General features: G+C 41.8%; 2 protein-coding genes across 3 annotated transcripts in view; both read left to right on the top strand.

The window, feature by feature from the left end:
• LOC133974669 (rab GTPase-activating protein 1) overlaps positions 1-16,364 on the top strand; it is a 60,169-nt gene that overhangs the window by 19,997 nt on the left and 23,808 nt on the right. For both annotated transcript variants that reach the window (XM_062412319.1, XM_062412318.1), the window contains one exon: positions 1,346-1,496. In XM_062412319.1, the coding sequence (XP_062268303.1) occupies positions 1,346-1,496 (151 nt within the window). The remainder of the gene's footprint in view (positions 1-1,345; positions 1,497-16,364) is intronic.
• Positions 8,609-14,507, top strand: LOC133974670 (probable G-protein coupled receptor 21). Its single transcript, XM_062412320.1, has one exon. It carries the CDS (start codon positions 9,402-9,404, stop codon positions 10,647-10,649), a length of 1,248 nt encoding a protein of 415 aa, XP_062268304.1. The 5' UTR covers positions 8,609-9,401; the 3' UTR covers positions 10,650-14,507.

Here is a 16,364-nt window from a genome sequence, read left to right as displayed (position 1 = left end):
TTTTTGTGGTGGTGGGGGTTTAGCGGGCGTTCTGCTCGTGAAAGAAAAAGCAGCAGGCAGGCATTCTTGATAAGCAGCTTATTAACATGGCTTCCTTCTCCCGTTACTGCATTTGTTTTTAATCAAAAGCTTGTGATGAACTGAATAGAAACTGTCTGGACTTTAATTTGCTGCAAGTTAAGCCTCCTCCACATGCACTGTACAGCATGCCTTCCTCTTTCTCCCTCTCTATGCTAATATACAGTATATACCTGAGATACAGAACATCCATTTAAGAAAAAAGTATTACCATATATCTAGGATGATACATACAAGATAATACATATATAAAAGTACATAAAATTGTCTTTTTCAATGACTAGATTTGTTTATTTCTATTATCCTTTGATGACCATTAAACCACTGGGTATTTTAGAGATATGCCTCCGATAAAATGCCCAAATAAAGAAATCATAAGACTAGCCTGTGATAATACCAGCCTTTGTATGTGTGACTGGTGATATTGTGTGTGTAAGTGAGATTGTGTGTTGTGGCATTGTGGGATGCAGCGATGTAGCGTGGGGATGCAGCGCAGAGAGTCAAATCACAGAAAGCCCTTTACAAACTTAATGCCCCTAAGGACCAGGCCTGGCATTACTTACGTCATATGCCTGCACACACAAGTACACAGCACACTCTTGTTTCCCCTCTTAGCCTGTGCAGAAAATGCCTCATATTGCATAACCTAACACTCGGAACAAATAAACACAACAAACTCAGAGGGATGAATTAAATAAGAGGGGGCGGGGTAGGGGGGTAGAAAAGTGAGAGAATCATCAGGGATTCAGGGTTTTTCTGTCAGCTCTAGTCAAGCGACAGTTACCTACAGCTGCGCCTCGGAGTTTAACTTCTCCTCCTCCTCCTCCTCCTCCTCTTCCTCCTCCTATGTGTATTTCTAATTCTGTCTCTGTCACTTACAAGGGGTTGGGCAGGTGACTGAGTTCACTTGACACTTCACACGGTTAAGGTTACTGTATGCACAGGATGGAGAATTTCCCCAACAGATTTGACATTTTAATGTAAGGGAGGAAGGAAAAGAGCTGACATTTCCTTCTGTGTATTCTACTGTAATGTTGTTTGAGCTTCTTGTCTTGTCTTTTGTTCTCACATGAAAAATTAAGCAGGAGTAGAATAAGGGAAGTCTAATGTCAGGGGGAAATATTTTCGGGGATAGATTAATTGTGTGTGCATGTGATGAATCTGCAGAGAACCTTACATCAAAGATTGATGGAATATGCAGGAAGTAAAAAATAAAGTTGAAATAAGTAAAGTATAAGTACAATCTCCCTTTCCTCTCCTCTATCAGGCATTTGAACCTATCAGTGCGGCCCAGGCAGCTGCCAGCGTTGGTGCGGAGTGGTATTCCCGAAGCTCTTCGTGGGGAGGTGTGGCAGCTCCTGGCCGGATGCCACAATAATGACCACCAGGTGGAAGAGTACCGCACTCTAATAACAAAGGTAAGACCGCACCGAGATATTATCTTTATTAAGATGATCAAGAAACACTGAATTGCCACGAGCCCCTAATTTTGGTGGTGTTGTGATAGATTAGAAACAGGACGGATCAGAATTTTTGGGTGAATCAGCAAACTGTCCACATCATCTCTGACGATTTCTAAATCTTGCACTCAATTCAAGCTGGTTTAATGTCTTTGATGTATTTATGCCTCTGTGCCGGTGACAGCGATGGTCGGAGGCTTTATCTTCTGGGGATTGTAGTCCATCTGTGTGTCCCTCTTCTCCTCACCAGTAGAGCATATCTTCAGATTTGGTAGAAGTATTAACATGGACTCAAAGATGAGCTGATTGGATCATCACGGTTAAGGTCACCGTGATCTCATAGAACACATTTAGGGCCTTAATTATATCGTTCATAGTATAAATATGACAACATATACCTGGTACCTTTGAAAAACATTCTTTCAAAATCTTCTTTACATGTCCTATGAGACTTAGAAAACATGGACGTAAACTGCAGCTTGATAATTTCGAGGAAGCAAACAACAGGCGAGGCGTTAATTCTAGTTGTTTTTCTCCTGTGTGTTATTGTTCCTGTTTGTTGGCAACTGTTGCTGTTCAGGTTTGTGTCTTTAAAGCACTCCCCAGGGGCCACTGTTCCCTCTCATGTGCTCCAAACTTGTGACGACTGCTGCCATGTAGACAATACCAGCTGATTACTTGGAGAATAAACTAGATTCTGATCGTGAAAGGTTTGTAGAACTTATCTAAAAATAAGTTTCGTAGATGTCGATGGTTCTGTAAGAAGGAATAATCATAAAGGTTTTACCATAACTTCTCATGATTTTGTGACTCAGTATAAAACCAATAGTTTTTAGCCTATGCTCAGTTCATAAACGGAGAAAGAAAATATATACCTACCTCTTTAAATAGGAAGGAATCAGATCGTATGATGTGAGCTGTTCAGCTCAAACAGTCAAAGTCAATAAAGATTCTGAAAACCTGATCTAGTTTTGGGTTGTATTCAGTTTTGCAAATTCCTTCGGGACCTGGGTCAGAAATTTCCTGTATTCGGCGATGCACAATGGTCGCTCTGTAATCGGGAAGGATAATTTCATTATTATTATTCAATTATGATGATTTCAATTGGGTATTTTTAACATTTGGTTTGTCATTGCTGCGTTGCCTTGTTGTGACCTCTGCCTCATTTCTACAAACCTGCGTCTGTTTGTGTTTAAAAGACGAGTTTTTTTGTGCCGGTTTGTTTTTGAATCACAGTGTGCTGGCTAACATCTGTCTAAGGGGACATTTGTTAAAGGATCCGAGGTGACTGTGTGCTCTCCTGTGTGTTGGTCTGTGTAATTTTGTTCTCGGCCACAGTTCCGTCCACTGTTCTTATGTAAAGGCAACATCCCCGGGCAACAAGCTGGGTCCCAGGTGGTGACAAGATGTTGGCTTTGCCCTTTCCTCCCCTCTGCTCTCATCCCCCGCTCTCTTTTTCCTCACTGCCCCTGACCTCCCTTTCATTTCTCACTTTGCTCTTTTCCTATCTCTTCCCTTTTTACCCCAACAACACTTGAAGACTGCCAACTCATATAGAGGTTTTACACCAAAATAATAGAGGAGCCAGGCTGGTTTTCCCGCTTCAGTGAGTGGTATGAACAGAATCTGAACTTTCACAAAGACAACAATAACATTGGATCCGAACAGCACTGTATCGATAGCCACTGGACAGAAAGTTGGATTGGAATTCTTTGCAGAAACACAGAAGTATTCCAAGTTTGTACAATAGCCAACAAACACAAGAGAAAAGCGTGGAGAACACGTGCAGCTAAATCTGACTGTGACAGAGTTTTATTTAGTCCCAGAACAAGGTAGCAGAGAACATTCACAGAACAATATAATGATGAAGCTCTTATTAGATTCAAAACCAACATACTGATGTTATTTCTTTTTCATCAACTAGAACTAAGACACAAAAGGTCATGTATTGCATAATTGTACTCAGCACGTTATATGTATTCATTAGGAAAGAATTTTCCTCCACATTCATGTTTCTCTTGGTATTGGTACTAATTACAGTTAAGCTTTTCATGTACAAATTTTTGTTCTTTCCCGTTTCAGCTTCTATTTTATAATTTGTACATACCACAAACATGTTCCAGCTCCTAATTAGTTTTGTGCGCTTTCTATATTCAGCCTGTGTGTGTCTCTTTGTCCTCAATTTGCCTGTATGTACATCATGTTCCAGCAAGTGCCATCTTTTGTGCTATCCCCGTCTGAACTTGGTGTACATCCATGTCTGAATGCAGGGCATTGATGGAAGTGGAACCAGGGCTGTAGGTCATGGATATTTTACCTGTTCCTTCCCTGTGAAGCCCTCATGAACTCACTGATATGAGGGTCCCCCCCTGCCAAGTACTGGAAATAAGTGACTTACTTCAAATGCTGACTCATTAACACTCCACCAGTTACCAATAAACTCATTAGGCTGTTTGAGCCATGGCTCACATTTTGCCTCAGCTCCATAAATGATAGTGAGTGGAGGCCAGTCAGAGTTACAGAGATTGGGCTACTGATCCAGTGCCAACTGATTTTAATCAGGAGGATGTTATGAAAGACGAGGTATTGGCTGGCAACATTTAGTTATGTGCTCAGGGGTTGTAACATCGTGACCATATTACAGTATAATGGTCATAAATAGTTACTAAAATTATCTGACGCTTCACTTACTAGTAAGTGTAGCCTTTGAAAGAAATGGCCATGGTGTTTTAATCAAATTTTATGCTATAATCAGTTGTCTGGTGGTAATTTTGGAATATCATTTAACCATGGAATTTGCAGTTTTATAGATACGGTTCATCACCAATAGAGAAGCATTCAAACTCTCAATACAGAGAAGGCTTGAGAGTCTAGACATCAACTAGCTAACATTATTATTCTCATGTTTACTTCTTGAAAAATAATAGGAACACATGCAGATCAAGTGGCTCAAGCTTCCACGTGGATGATGACTCACTGATCACCCCGTCAACTTAAGTTCACAATTGGTATCAAACCGGTTGCGGCGGCTTTAGGTGAATAAGAGTCCTTTTAATGTAATTATAATTTGTTTGTTTGTTTACAATTAATTATCTAGACTTGGCGGCACGCCATGTTCTGATTTGTCCAGCCACAGATTAATGGTGAACCAATAAATGTTTACATTTCGCATACCAACAAGCTCCATGCTCACTCATCCTGTTGCACTACCGCGAGCTACTGTGTGCTTGTGATATGGTCAGTAAAGTTTTTACTGTCCATGCAGGCAGTCGGAGTTTCAGATGCAGTTGTTGCATTCATGCAGTTTATTCTCTCACGTGAGAACTTATCTTTCACTCTTTTGTCTGTGTCAGAGGTAAAGATTAAATGAAATAGGATTCTTGAGGTGGGCAGCACAGTGGTGTAGTGGTAAGCACTGTCACCCCGCAGCAAGAAGTGCATGTGAGTATTCCAGCTTCCTCCCACGATCAGAGATACAGATTGAGGTCTTGTTATTTGGAGACTCTAAATTGTTTATGTGAATTGTTGTTTGTCTATGTATGTTGGCCCTGTGATACACTGGTGACCTGTGCAACATTAGCTGGTATTGGCTTCACCTTCCCCCATGACCCGAGGATAAACAGTATAGATAATGGATTGATGGAGGATTTTTGAGATTGTATTTTTCTTATGCATGTGTGGTCAATGGTGGTGATGAGTCATATTGGATCACTCGTTTTTCCTATTAAAAGATGTTTTAAACCTCATCTACCTTCATAAGTGGAGCAGGATGTTAGAAATTAGGTTAGGGACCGAGCATAGACACACAGTGACCTGATAAACACAGGCCGGGTCCCAAGACCCACTGCACCAGCCTCCTGTGGAGAGGAAAACAAGCACTCACAGCTACCTGTCTGCCTGCCTGCCTCTGTTGTACCCACATAACGATCCTCTGTCTGCCTATCTTTTTTCGGATTTATATTTGTGTACGCCTGTCTCTTGACTCTCACTGACTTCTACTTAGACCTTTTTGTGCTCCTGTTAAGTCCTCCAGCCTCTCTCTTTCTGCCTGTTCATTTGTATTTTGTCACATTAACTACTTGCCTTTTTTCCTCTTTCGTCTCCTCCATCCTAGCGAGTCTGCTTCTTACAGTTTTTGACCGTACTTTGATTGTGTGCCTGCTTGCCTCTCCCATAGGTTAATGTGTGCATTGCTGGTCTGACTTCTGCTTGCAGACATGGCAATACTTTAAAATGTGCTTTATCTGGCTTAATTGCCAGTTTGCCATTAAAAACACATGTGACTGCCATTAGGCTTAATCAGTTCAAAGGTCACAGCTATTCCTGGAGTTGAATGTAGAGAGAGTCCTCATTATCCATAGCATTTTGTGTCATTTCCCTACAGTAACCTGTTGGTGTTTATCTGCTGACTAGTGTCAGGACCCCTGCCTTATGTTGCTGTCACTCCTGTCCTAGCTCTAGGCTCATTGAACAGAGATAAATATCATTCATTAATGGATGATACAGTGTATTGGCTGTCCACTTCTTTGAAATTAAAAAAGATTTTCATTGCTACCAGGCATTGCTTTGATGAATTCTTCGAAAAAACAGCACATCAGCTGATGCTGATAAAAAAAGCTGGCACCTTGTGTCTGCTGATTTTTATATATATATAGGGACAGAACAGAAATATCTGGATTATAAACTACCAGATGGGAGGTGGTGGATGGTAGGTATTTGTATTAATCAGATGAGTCAGCCAGTACGGCAGTAAACTGTCTATTGTTTTAGTAGTAACTTTGCTATTATCGATCTATTCAAATTTATTAATATTTTTGTAATTAGGTAAAAATATAAAACATTAGCAGTTTTCCCTCAAATATGTGCATTCCACCCTAATTGACTGAACACCATCAAAATCATTATGTCAACCAATATTGTGATTCGATAGGATTATATGAGCCATCGGTTATCGTCTGATAATCACAACCTTGTTGCCAGTACACAATCTGACATGTTATCATCGATACCTTTTTGTGGAGGTTTTAGGTCCAGATGAAATTCTGGCAAAAGAGATATCTGCATGTGAATTCAGATAAATTAAATAGTCGGTGTGTTCCGCCTCTTTTGTTCTACACACCCTGTCCACCATTGGCCAAATTAGAAACCGAAACCAGAGGGCTTCTTGTCCCACACCAAATGATTCTGCATATTCACATGCAGAATCTGTTTATGGAGATTATATGAACAGTAACATGCTTTTTACGAGACATTATTGTAAGCATCAGCTTTTATCTTTCCTGTATAACTGATATATAAGACCAGAGTTCGGGGTGTTGCCTGGTGTGCATCAGTTACAGGCGGCTTGTCCTTGAGAGGAACCGTGAGGAAGCAAACTGTAAGTACGACATCTAACAGGACTGTGTGGCACTCAGCTTAGGAACCAGGTGACAGTACATCCCCAGCTCCCTTCTTTTTTCCTCCCATCTTTTCACAGCTGTATTTTCATCTTACTGTTTTAGTCTTTGCTATCTTGTTTTCCTTTCTCCCTTCCACCTCTTCCCCCTCCCATGCTTGATTAGCTCTGTGTTATCCTCTGACCCCCTTCCACATCCTTTCTCCAGTTCCTCTTCTTCCAACCCTTTTCATCGTACTGTCATCTATTTTTAGCTCCTCGTGTGGTGGGCAGAGGAGGTGCGTGAAAGCATGAGTGTGTCTGGATCGCGGAAAGGTACAGGCTGGTGTGCGTGTGTGTGTGTGTGTGTGTGTGAACATGTGTGGGTTTGTTTGGGTCTCGATCACGCTACACCAAATTGCCCTGCACGAGACAAACTCTGCAGTCTTCAGAACGTCATTAGGACCTGGAGGATGAGGCGGATGAGGAGCAGAACTAAATCTGACGGCGATTACTACCCACTAAGTTTGAAATTTTAGTGCCAGATTCTGAGTAATTAAATGTAAGCATTATATCCTATGATGCAGAAATTACACAGTCATTAATGATGATTGTATTGCTGTTTGTTCAGTTGTTTGTCTTCAAGTATCTTAACAGACATTTTTTTATTTTGTATTTTCTGTGTCAGCCTCAGGAAGCGTGGCTAATGCCCGACAGCAGGGACTTGCTCATTCTGTTTAAGAAGATAGAATAAAATGTTTAATAGAGTCCTAACCAGACCTTTGAGAGCCTGACAATTAGAACCTGGCTGCTGGTATTGCTGTAAGGGAGACCTGGTACGGTCATGCTACCCGGGTGTATCTGACTGTATCAAAACAATTCTTGAGAAGTTGTCAAGAGATGCAGGGTGTGCTGATGCATGGTAAATCAGGAGCAGGTGCATAACTGTTTAGCGCCAAATAGATCGAAAGACATGTACAAGCACACACCCACCCACACACACACACACATACACACACACATACAGAAAAATACACAGCCTGGCACACACACATGCAAATACATAAACAAATAAAAATATTCAGCAAACAAGGTCATCCTAAATAAAATCAGAAAGTATTTCGATCTTCCATGTTCTTGGTACAATAGATTTACAACCGTGCATAATGTTGGAGTTTCTCCATCTTTCTGTCTTTTAAACTGAAAACAAAATAACTACTGTTTATCTAAAAAAGCTAAAAGGGAAGATTATATATAGAACTATTTCCCATAAACTTCCTCCAGGGCATGCACTTAATGGCTACCAGAAACAAGTCACAACGTTTTTGGATGCAGAGAACAGGACTGGGCTAATACTCAGTGTTCCTAATTTTAACTGTGTGAAATGGTATTTGAGGATCTGGGGTAATTATTCGAAACAGTCAGACACAACCACACACACACACACACACACACACACACACACACACACACACACACACACACACACACACACAGGGGGGGATTGAGAGGGTGGGGGAAGGAGGCAGCTTCATGCCCTTGCAGCTGATCATTGGTTGAACTCAAGGGGAAGGGGAGGGGCCTCAGTGCCACTGTTTCTGTAGAGAGAGGGGCAGAGGGACCTAGAGAGAGAGTGAAAGAGAGAGAGAGCAAGCAAGCCGAGGAGGATAAATGAACACGAGTGGGGGGGGGTTCTCCCAGCATCGGTATGCCTGCCTACCTCATTTCCACTCCAGACATAGTTGCCGCTCCTCTGGATAGAAATAACAGCTGAGGTGTGTTTGTATGTGTGTGTCTGTGCGTGCATGTTTTAAACATCAGTACCCCGTGCACTGCCTTCATCCTCCCAGCTCACATCAGTCCACGGGGATCTTACAGCGAAGGTCCGGACAGACACTGAGACAAGAGCAAGCACACATGGAAGAGTGGTGAAAAGGGGGTAAAGGGGCAGCACGAAAGAAGAGGAGAAGAAGAGGAATCGAGAGAGACAAGCGGGACAGAGGTGGAGTTCCTCGACGAATTCAAAGGAGAGATTATCCTGAATTTCTCCTTCCCTCAATTTATGTTCGCAGCGCATTACACAGTGATGCCCTCACATTGGAAGCTGTGTTTGTGACTCTGGACGACGGACAGATAAAAACGGCAGCTTCAGTCTGCGCTTTCTACAGCTGGAGCAGATGTGGAAGACATCTCTGACTTTACAGGGAGGGGAAGCATTTTAAGAGCATCAGACAAGAATTCTTTTAACAAAGTCATATTTTTTTCTTCACCTGGGACGTTTGCATCACTGGAAAAAGGGAGAAAATTTGATTTGTGCCTGGTGGTTTTCAATCTTCCTCATCCTTCCCCGTCCTTTGCATCCCTCCTGCATTTGAAATGGCAGATGGCCGCACTTTCCTTGTGGAACCGCGACATGGAGCCTTTATTTTGAACTGAAACCACAAAGATACTTTCAGGAAAAGCTCCTCCGATAAGGATCACTGGCCAAGATGATGAATTTTTCCCTGGATCCACTGAACCTGAGCTCCGCTGACCCATCAAACGCATCTGCTCCCTTCTGCCTGCTGGAGATAGGCTATTCCCAGATTTTCACCACCTGCCTCCTTGAAGTGTCTATCATACTTCTCCTCACTGTTCTCATTATTTCTGGCAATCTGGTGGTGATTTTTGTGTTTCACTGTGCCCCCTTGTTGAGCCAGCACACCACCAGTGCTTTCATCCAGACTATGGCGTATGCTGATCTGCTGGTGGGGGTCAGCTGCCTGTTCCCCTCCCTGTCCCTCCTCCATCACCTGCAGGGCCTCGACCCCAAACTCACCTGCCAGGTGTTCGGGTACATGGTGTCTGTTTTGAAGTCTGTTTCAATGGTGTCGTTGGCGTGTGTCAGTGTGGACCGCTACGTCGCAATCACACGACCTCTGACCTACGCGTCCCTCGTCACACCTTGTCGAGTGCGCTGCTGCATCATTCTCATATGGCTTTATTCTGCGCTGGTGTTTCTCCCATCTTTTCTTGGGTGGGGTAAACCCGGTTACCATGGCGATGTGGTGGAGTGGTGTGCAGTTGAGTGGAGGACTAGTCCGGCTTTTACAAGCTTTATTGTTGCGCTGCTCTATGCCCCAGCAGCTCTCACTGTCTGCTTCACCTATGCCAATATCTTCAAGATCTGCCGACAGCACACCCGGGAGATCAGCGAGCGCCAAGCCCGTTACCGGCCCCAACAGCTGCAGGGCCCAGGACTGACTGTGGGATCTGCGGTCAAGGACACCAGCCCAGCAGAACATGGGCAGTTCCCCCACTTGTCCCAACCACGGAACCTCCAACACCACCAACCGCAGTATCAGGAGCCCACATCAACATACCCAGACAAGCGATACGCTATGGTACTGTTCCGCATAACAAGTGTGTTTTATATCCTGTGGTTGCCCTACATTCTTTACTTTCTGTTGGAGAGTGGAGGGATCTACCACCACCCTGCAGCATCATTCCTCACCACATGGCTGGCCATCAGCAACAGCTTCTGTAACTGTCTCATCTACAGCCTCTCCAACTCTGCCTTCAGGAAAGGCCTCAAACGCCTCTGCTCCTTCTGTTTACAGCGCAGGAGCAACGGCTTTGGGGTTAGCAACACCAAAAAGACTTTCATCGGCTCCGTTGAAAATGGATGTGCGGGGTCAGGGTATGGATACGGCCACGGCCACGGCGAAATCATAATCGGCACAACATGTCATGTGTAGAGCACACACAGAGTAAATCCTTGTGCCAGATAGGCAGTTGAACTATTTGAAAAGACGCCTGATGTCTGTGTCGTCGAATGTCTCCTCCGGGGAGCTGAAATATGCAGATAAAGAGACGGAAGGAGGCGTCAATCTGCCACTGCTGCTTCTGTGGCGTTTGGAGGTTACACAGGCATCCTCTCTGCACAACCACAGTTGGCATACGCAGAGAAAGGGAGAGAAGAGCGGAGCACTGACAACAGAAAGACCCAAATACCCCCGGAGAGGGTTTGAAATCTGTCACACAATGCTGTGTATACGGACAGGGGTGATTGATGGATAGGATGAGAAGAAGGTGTCTGTAAAATATCTGGAACAGTTTTTTTGTTAAGCGACATTATTTTATTCATGGAATGTGAATTCTTAATTTATTTTACTGTTCCAAAAAGCTGTCTGTGCTGTGTGAGAAACATAAGTGACCAGCGTTTGCCGCAATGTTATCAGCACAGGGTGTGTTGAATGCAAAGAAGACAATGAATGGAAATGGAACAGTTGACTTTGTGTTTTAGTTGTGTAGCATGAGGTGACCTGCCAACAACAAAGTGTTTGAACAGTTACATGCCCTCAGTCCATCTACATACTAACAGTGGAGAAGCAGCCATTTTATTGTGTGTTTGATTGATGAACCGATTCTTATCTCTCTGCTTCGACATTTCAGATTCTTTGTGGACTTTCATGTTATTTATTCATGTTGTGATACAAGATAAACATTATGACTTTAACCAAGTTGCGGGTTCACACACTGAGCCAGCTGTTTGTAACATAGGACGTGAGATGCTGCCCAGCTTTGGTGTACGACTGTTAACCTGACATAAATCTAATCTTTAGTGAATTAATTCAAATAACTTCTTTGTTAGTTTCATTGCACCTTTGTTGTTTGGATTATTTAACTAAAACCGTTTTCATAACTGTGTCTGAGGCAAAGAAAGGATATATTTTACACCTATTGAACACTGTTTTTTGGTACATTATTACTTTACTTTTCTCGAAACGCAAAGATGAATGACCTTTGAACTGTGTTTTGGATTCGGTAGTGGCTGAAAGAACAATCAAATGATTATTACATGATTACAGTGTTTAAATTTTACATTTACATATTCTTGCAAACAATATCCATGCCTAGGTTTGCTCTGAATTGTGAATACATTATTGTGCCTGCTTTTGTGACTAGTGCCAGCACACACACGCTCACAGGAAGATCATGTGTAAACCGAACAGACAAATGGCCCATTCACTCCGCCAGCAGGCTAACCTCTGCAGCACCATGAAGAGGGACTGACCCCTCGACCATAGGGAATTGCAGTTTTGTGTGTGTATGTTTGTGTCTGTGTGCATGCATGCGTCTGTTTCCGTCATCTTGTTCCCATGTGTAGTTTTGGGATCACCTTTAACTCTAACTTATTTGAAACAAACTCATCTTTAAGTGAAAAGTATCTATTTGTACATATGGTGTGATAAACTCAATAGTTGTGAAAAAAATATCTCTTTTGTGAACCATCGAGACTTTCCCAGTTCATTTAGGTGCAGATATTCTGGCTTTATGTAACTTATCTAATCGACCAAAGAACGTTCAACAGTTTCAGATTATATTTCTTTCGTGGTATTTGATGTAATCAAGTTTAAGTCAAATGCAAATGGATTTAAACAATGTTTGTGTAGGTCCACTGCACTGTGTTGGCTCAGTGCTACCTTGCATGCATGACCTTGACTGTTTCGTCAGTGTATAGCGACATATTGTTGCCTTGACACACAAATGAAAATGAGCTGTTCGGGAGGTGGTTTCCTCTAACAGAGAGGGAGGGCTTGATTTTTAGGGAAGTGACTGTTTTTTAGAGGGAATGACCCTGACTGGCAATCGTACATGTTCATTGGTCAGCCTCTGACGCCTAGTTCCACGTTAAAGTAATTTTAAAAATGTGACTGTCAATCCAGTTACTCTTCAAAATATATTTTTTAATTATTGTTTTTCTCATATGTGAAACTAATCAGGAGCAAACGTATGACTCAAAACTGTTAGACTTTTTTTGCATGACTTTGTTCTTAGGTGTATGTGAGTGTCTGTGCAGGAATGTTAGGGTGTGACCACTGGCTGAATTGGACTGTTGAAGTTAACAAAGTTATCACCTCTTAAAGTTTTTCTTAGCAGGACATCACTTCCCTCCAGTACATTGTATTCTGTGAGTGTGATATATATAGTGGTGGTAGAGAGATTGTTGACTTTGAATATATTTTGGTTGGACATATGTGAAGCATTGCCAAATATTGTAATACTTCCTTTTGGAATGGCGTGTACAGGCGTATTGAATGTCCGATGGCTGAACTACACAGATTTATTCTGGAAACTTGCTCTTTGTCTAGTTTGTTGTGAAGTGATAAAGGTTGTGGTCACCAAGAGGGTTTAGCAGCTTACTACTTCATAGTTTCTATTAGGGTTTCTCAACTGTCCTTTTCTATTTGAAAGATTTTATGGTAAAAACCTTTTTCACTAATACAATATTATTTCCTACAGCAGTTAATGGTACAATTTCTCACATTTGTGTAGACTCACACACATGTTGTCATCGATCACCTTTGGGGACCTAACATAGACTTGGACACAGAATTTGACAAACCTTAACCACGTGTAACCCCAACCATAACTAATGACTAAAAGATCAGCAGTTCTCCCAAATATATTGCTGTTTAGTCATTGCTCTTATGCCAGACACACACATACACACACACATTCCCTTTTTCCTGTGGGAAAACAATTGGCTCCCATGTTCTCAAGGGAACAACACTCACGCTGTGACTGTGTCAATACATAGTGGTGGGGTTACAAAGATGAGGTAGAGTGAACACTTGGCATGATCTGTGTTAGTTAATCCGTTTATCAGAAATCATAAGTAAAACATTTAAAAAGCCATCTGCACATAGTGACATTTGTATTGTGGTATGAGAGAGATAAAACTCAAGAGTATGTGCAAAGAAGGAAGTTTAAAAGGTGTCTAGCCTCGATAGCTACGGGTTGTACTGTCTTTATAGAGTCCTTATATTGTCCATTATTTGATTTCATCTTAATCCCATTAGACTGCAGCTACCTAGATGTGTATGTCTTGGGAAAAGTGTATAAGCGAATAATTGCATCTGTATAAACTCCAGTAACAGATCAAGTGAAAATTGGGGCCTTATTTAACGCAAACTCTAAAATCTATTTTGAGGCATGAGAACTTTTGTCGTAAACATATTGTTGATGTTAACAATGAACAACAACAACTGAGTACTGTTCAACTATTGTATCTTACAGCCTTACTATAATTTGTGCACTTTAACTCACAAACACACAGACACACACATGCCCACACTGTGGTATTTTGTTATTTCTTTTTTATGTCTATTGGATTTGATCCTCTGTGTTTTTGTAAGGCTCTGGATAGACCACACCAGACCCTAATAATGACCCAGAGCTGGTAGGAGACGTACATTGTTATCACATTAGGAGGAGGCTAACCACATGTTTTTCACTGGAGCTGATTCTGCATTTCTGTTTGACCACACTGAACGCTTAAATATCTGTTTCTTTAGATTTCGGTTTACCAAGCCATTACCATGTTAGATCATGCCACACACATGCGGGTGTTGAATTTGTGATTAGGTTTTTTTGAGATGGCTGCTTTCGTACATGAAAAATGTTGCGGTATTGCAAAATGATCCAACTAGTCTAATTTCACTTTAATTGAAAGTGATTCTCTGTGACCAATAAGACACTTTTCATTGGATAATGCTTTGCAGGTTATAAACCTGTATAATATTGTAATTGTCCATGTTGTGTAAATCTGTACCAGGCAAATAAATGTAATATTGTCTCAAGTATTTAAACCTCCTTGTACTGATTACTTTGCTATGACAGACCTGTGTGTGTGTGTGTGTGTGTGTGTGTGTGTGTTACCATCGGTTTCTCTACCACAGGTTTTAGTAAATCACAGCTGTTCTGCATTACCACACTGTTATGTGTGACAAATATCATTAACTTTATTAATAAGCAGACCCTCTGTCATATTTTTAATACGGTGGGAGGCTGCTGGCCAAAGAGTTAGTAGCGCAGAAAAGTAATAGCTCTCTTTAACATTCACACAGAATTTTCCCTCATTTGTCAAATTGTGAACAGCTCATGTAGATTTTTGGAGATTAAAATAAATTGCTGTTGCGTTAACATGCTGTAAATGGACTGTAGTACGGCAGCACAATATTTGTGCAAGCGGCCGGTCTGCTGAATTTGCGTGCTGGCAGAGCGGCTGTGGGAAACGTTGGTGGACCAGACTGGCAAATCACACCAGAAGAAAATGCAAGCCATTGTAGTGCTGGCACAAAAAGTAGGTCATGAGACAGACAATTAAGATTTAATGACGAGCGACGCTAAGGTGAGGAAGCAAGAGCTATGGGAAGCTTGAGCATGGGTCGATCACAGCAAAGGATAAAAAGAAAGAAGGAATAACTGCATCAAACTAATAATTCTACATTTCACCCTTCCAATATTAAATACACTGTTACACTATGTGTTACAATGGTCTATTTGAGTTGGGGAACAAGGTTTGTAACAAGCTTGATAAATATCACCCCGTGTTCTCTCGGCATCTCAGCAGGGTCCTTTAGGAGCAGACAAAGAATAACAGAATGACATGTCAGCCATTGTGTTGAGTCAGAGAAAATCAGGGACAGAAAAACAATAGAGGGCTAACTACTCAGCCTTCCCACGGAAGCCCTACTGTGGTACTTTATTCCTAGCTTTAGATGGGCATGTGCGCACGCACGCACGCACACACGCACGCACGCACGCACGCAAGCACACACACACACACACACAAACACACACACACACACACACACACACACACACACATCCCAATCGCATTGTAACTCTGTCATTTTTGGCTTACCCTCAGTAATGTGTTTTTATTGCAGGTTCGTTAGAGAACATGTTTTGCCTCTTGACGTTCATTAACTTCATAAAGGCCCTTTGATTCCCCTGCAGAACTCCTGAGGCAGTAACTTATCATGGACAGTTGACAGCGTGCAACAGTCGTAGTATTTTGTACGGATTCTTTGGCTGCCACACACTTTGTTTTCTGTTGGTATTAACGAGATTTAAGGGGATTGTTAACAGGAGGTGAGCTCTTTGGCTGGTGTGTTATTTTTATTACAGTTTTAAACTTTAATTTATGACATATTCTTTCAGATTTGATTATCATTAATTCAGTTTTTATGTTATCCTGAAAGTCACGAAGCCGTGCTGAAAGCAATGCGTTCAACAATTTCAGTAATAGATGCATTGGGAAGTTTTGGGAATTGATTGAGGATAGGTTTTTCTTTCCATGCATCAAGTACTGGTATGTAACTACAGCGTTTAAGCAGCAGATTGTCACTAAGAAATTCCCTGTAAAATCATAGCTTGAGGTTTTTCCCACTATGATGAGGTAGGCTAAATGCCTCCTGGCTCCATATCACATTATTTGCTGTACAAACATGAGAGTGAAAGTGATCTTCTCAACTAACTTACAACAAGAAAGCTGTTGAAATAGTTGCACTGTTAGAGCCTCAAGGGGGTTGAATGTTTTAACATCACTTGTCTTTGTGTTTATTCGAATACATTTGTCTTTCATCGTCTTCTCGACTCTTACATAGGGATGCACTATTCTT

This window comes from Platichthys flesus, chromosome 19 (genome assembly GCF_949316205.1).
Source record: "Platichthys flesus chromosome 19, fPlaFle2.1, whole genome shotgun sequence".
Classification (NCBI taxonomy): domain Eukaryota; kingdom Metazoa; phylum Chordata; class Actinopteri; order Pleuronectiformes; family Pleuronectidae; genus Platichthys; species Platichthys flesus.
The sequence above is the reverse complement of the archived record's forward strand: the minus strand, read 5'-3'. Positions and strand labels throughout refer to the sequence as shown.

Excerpts from the sequence above, each read along its gene's own strand:
- LOC133974670 (XM_062412320.1), top strand. The coding sequence starts at position 9,402 with ATGATGAATTTTTCCCTGGATCCACTGAACCTGAGCTCCGCTGACCCA.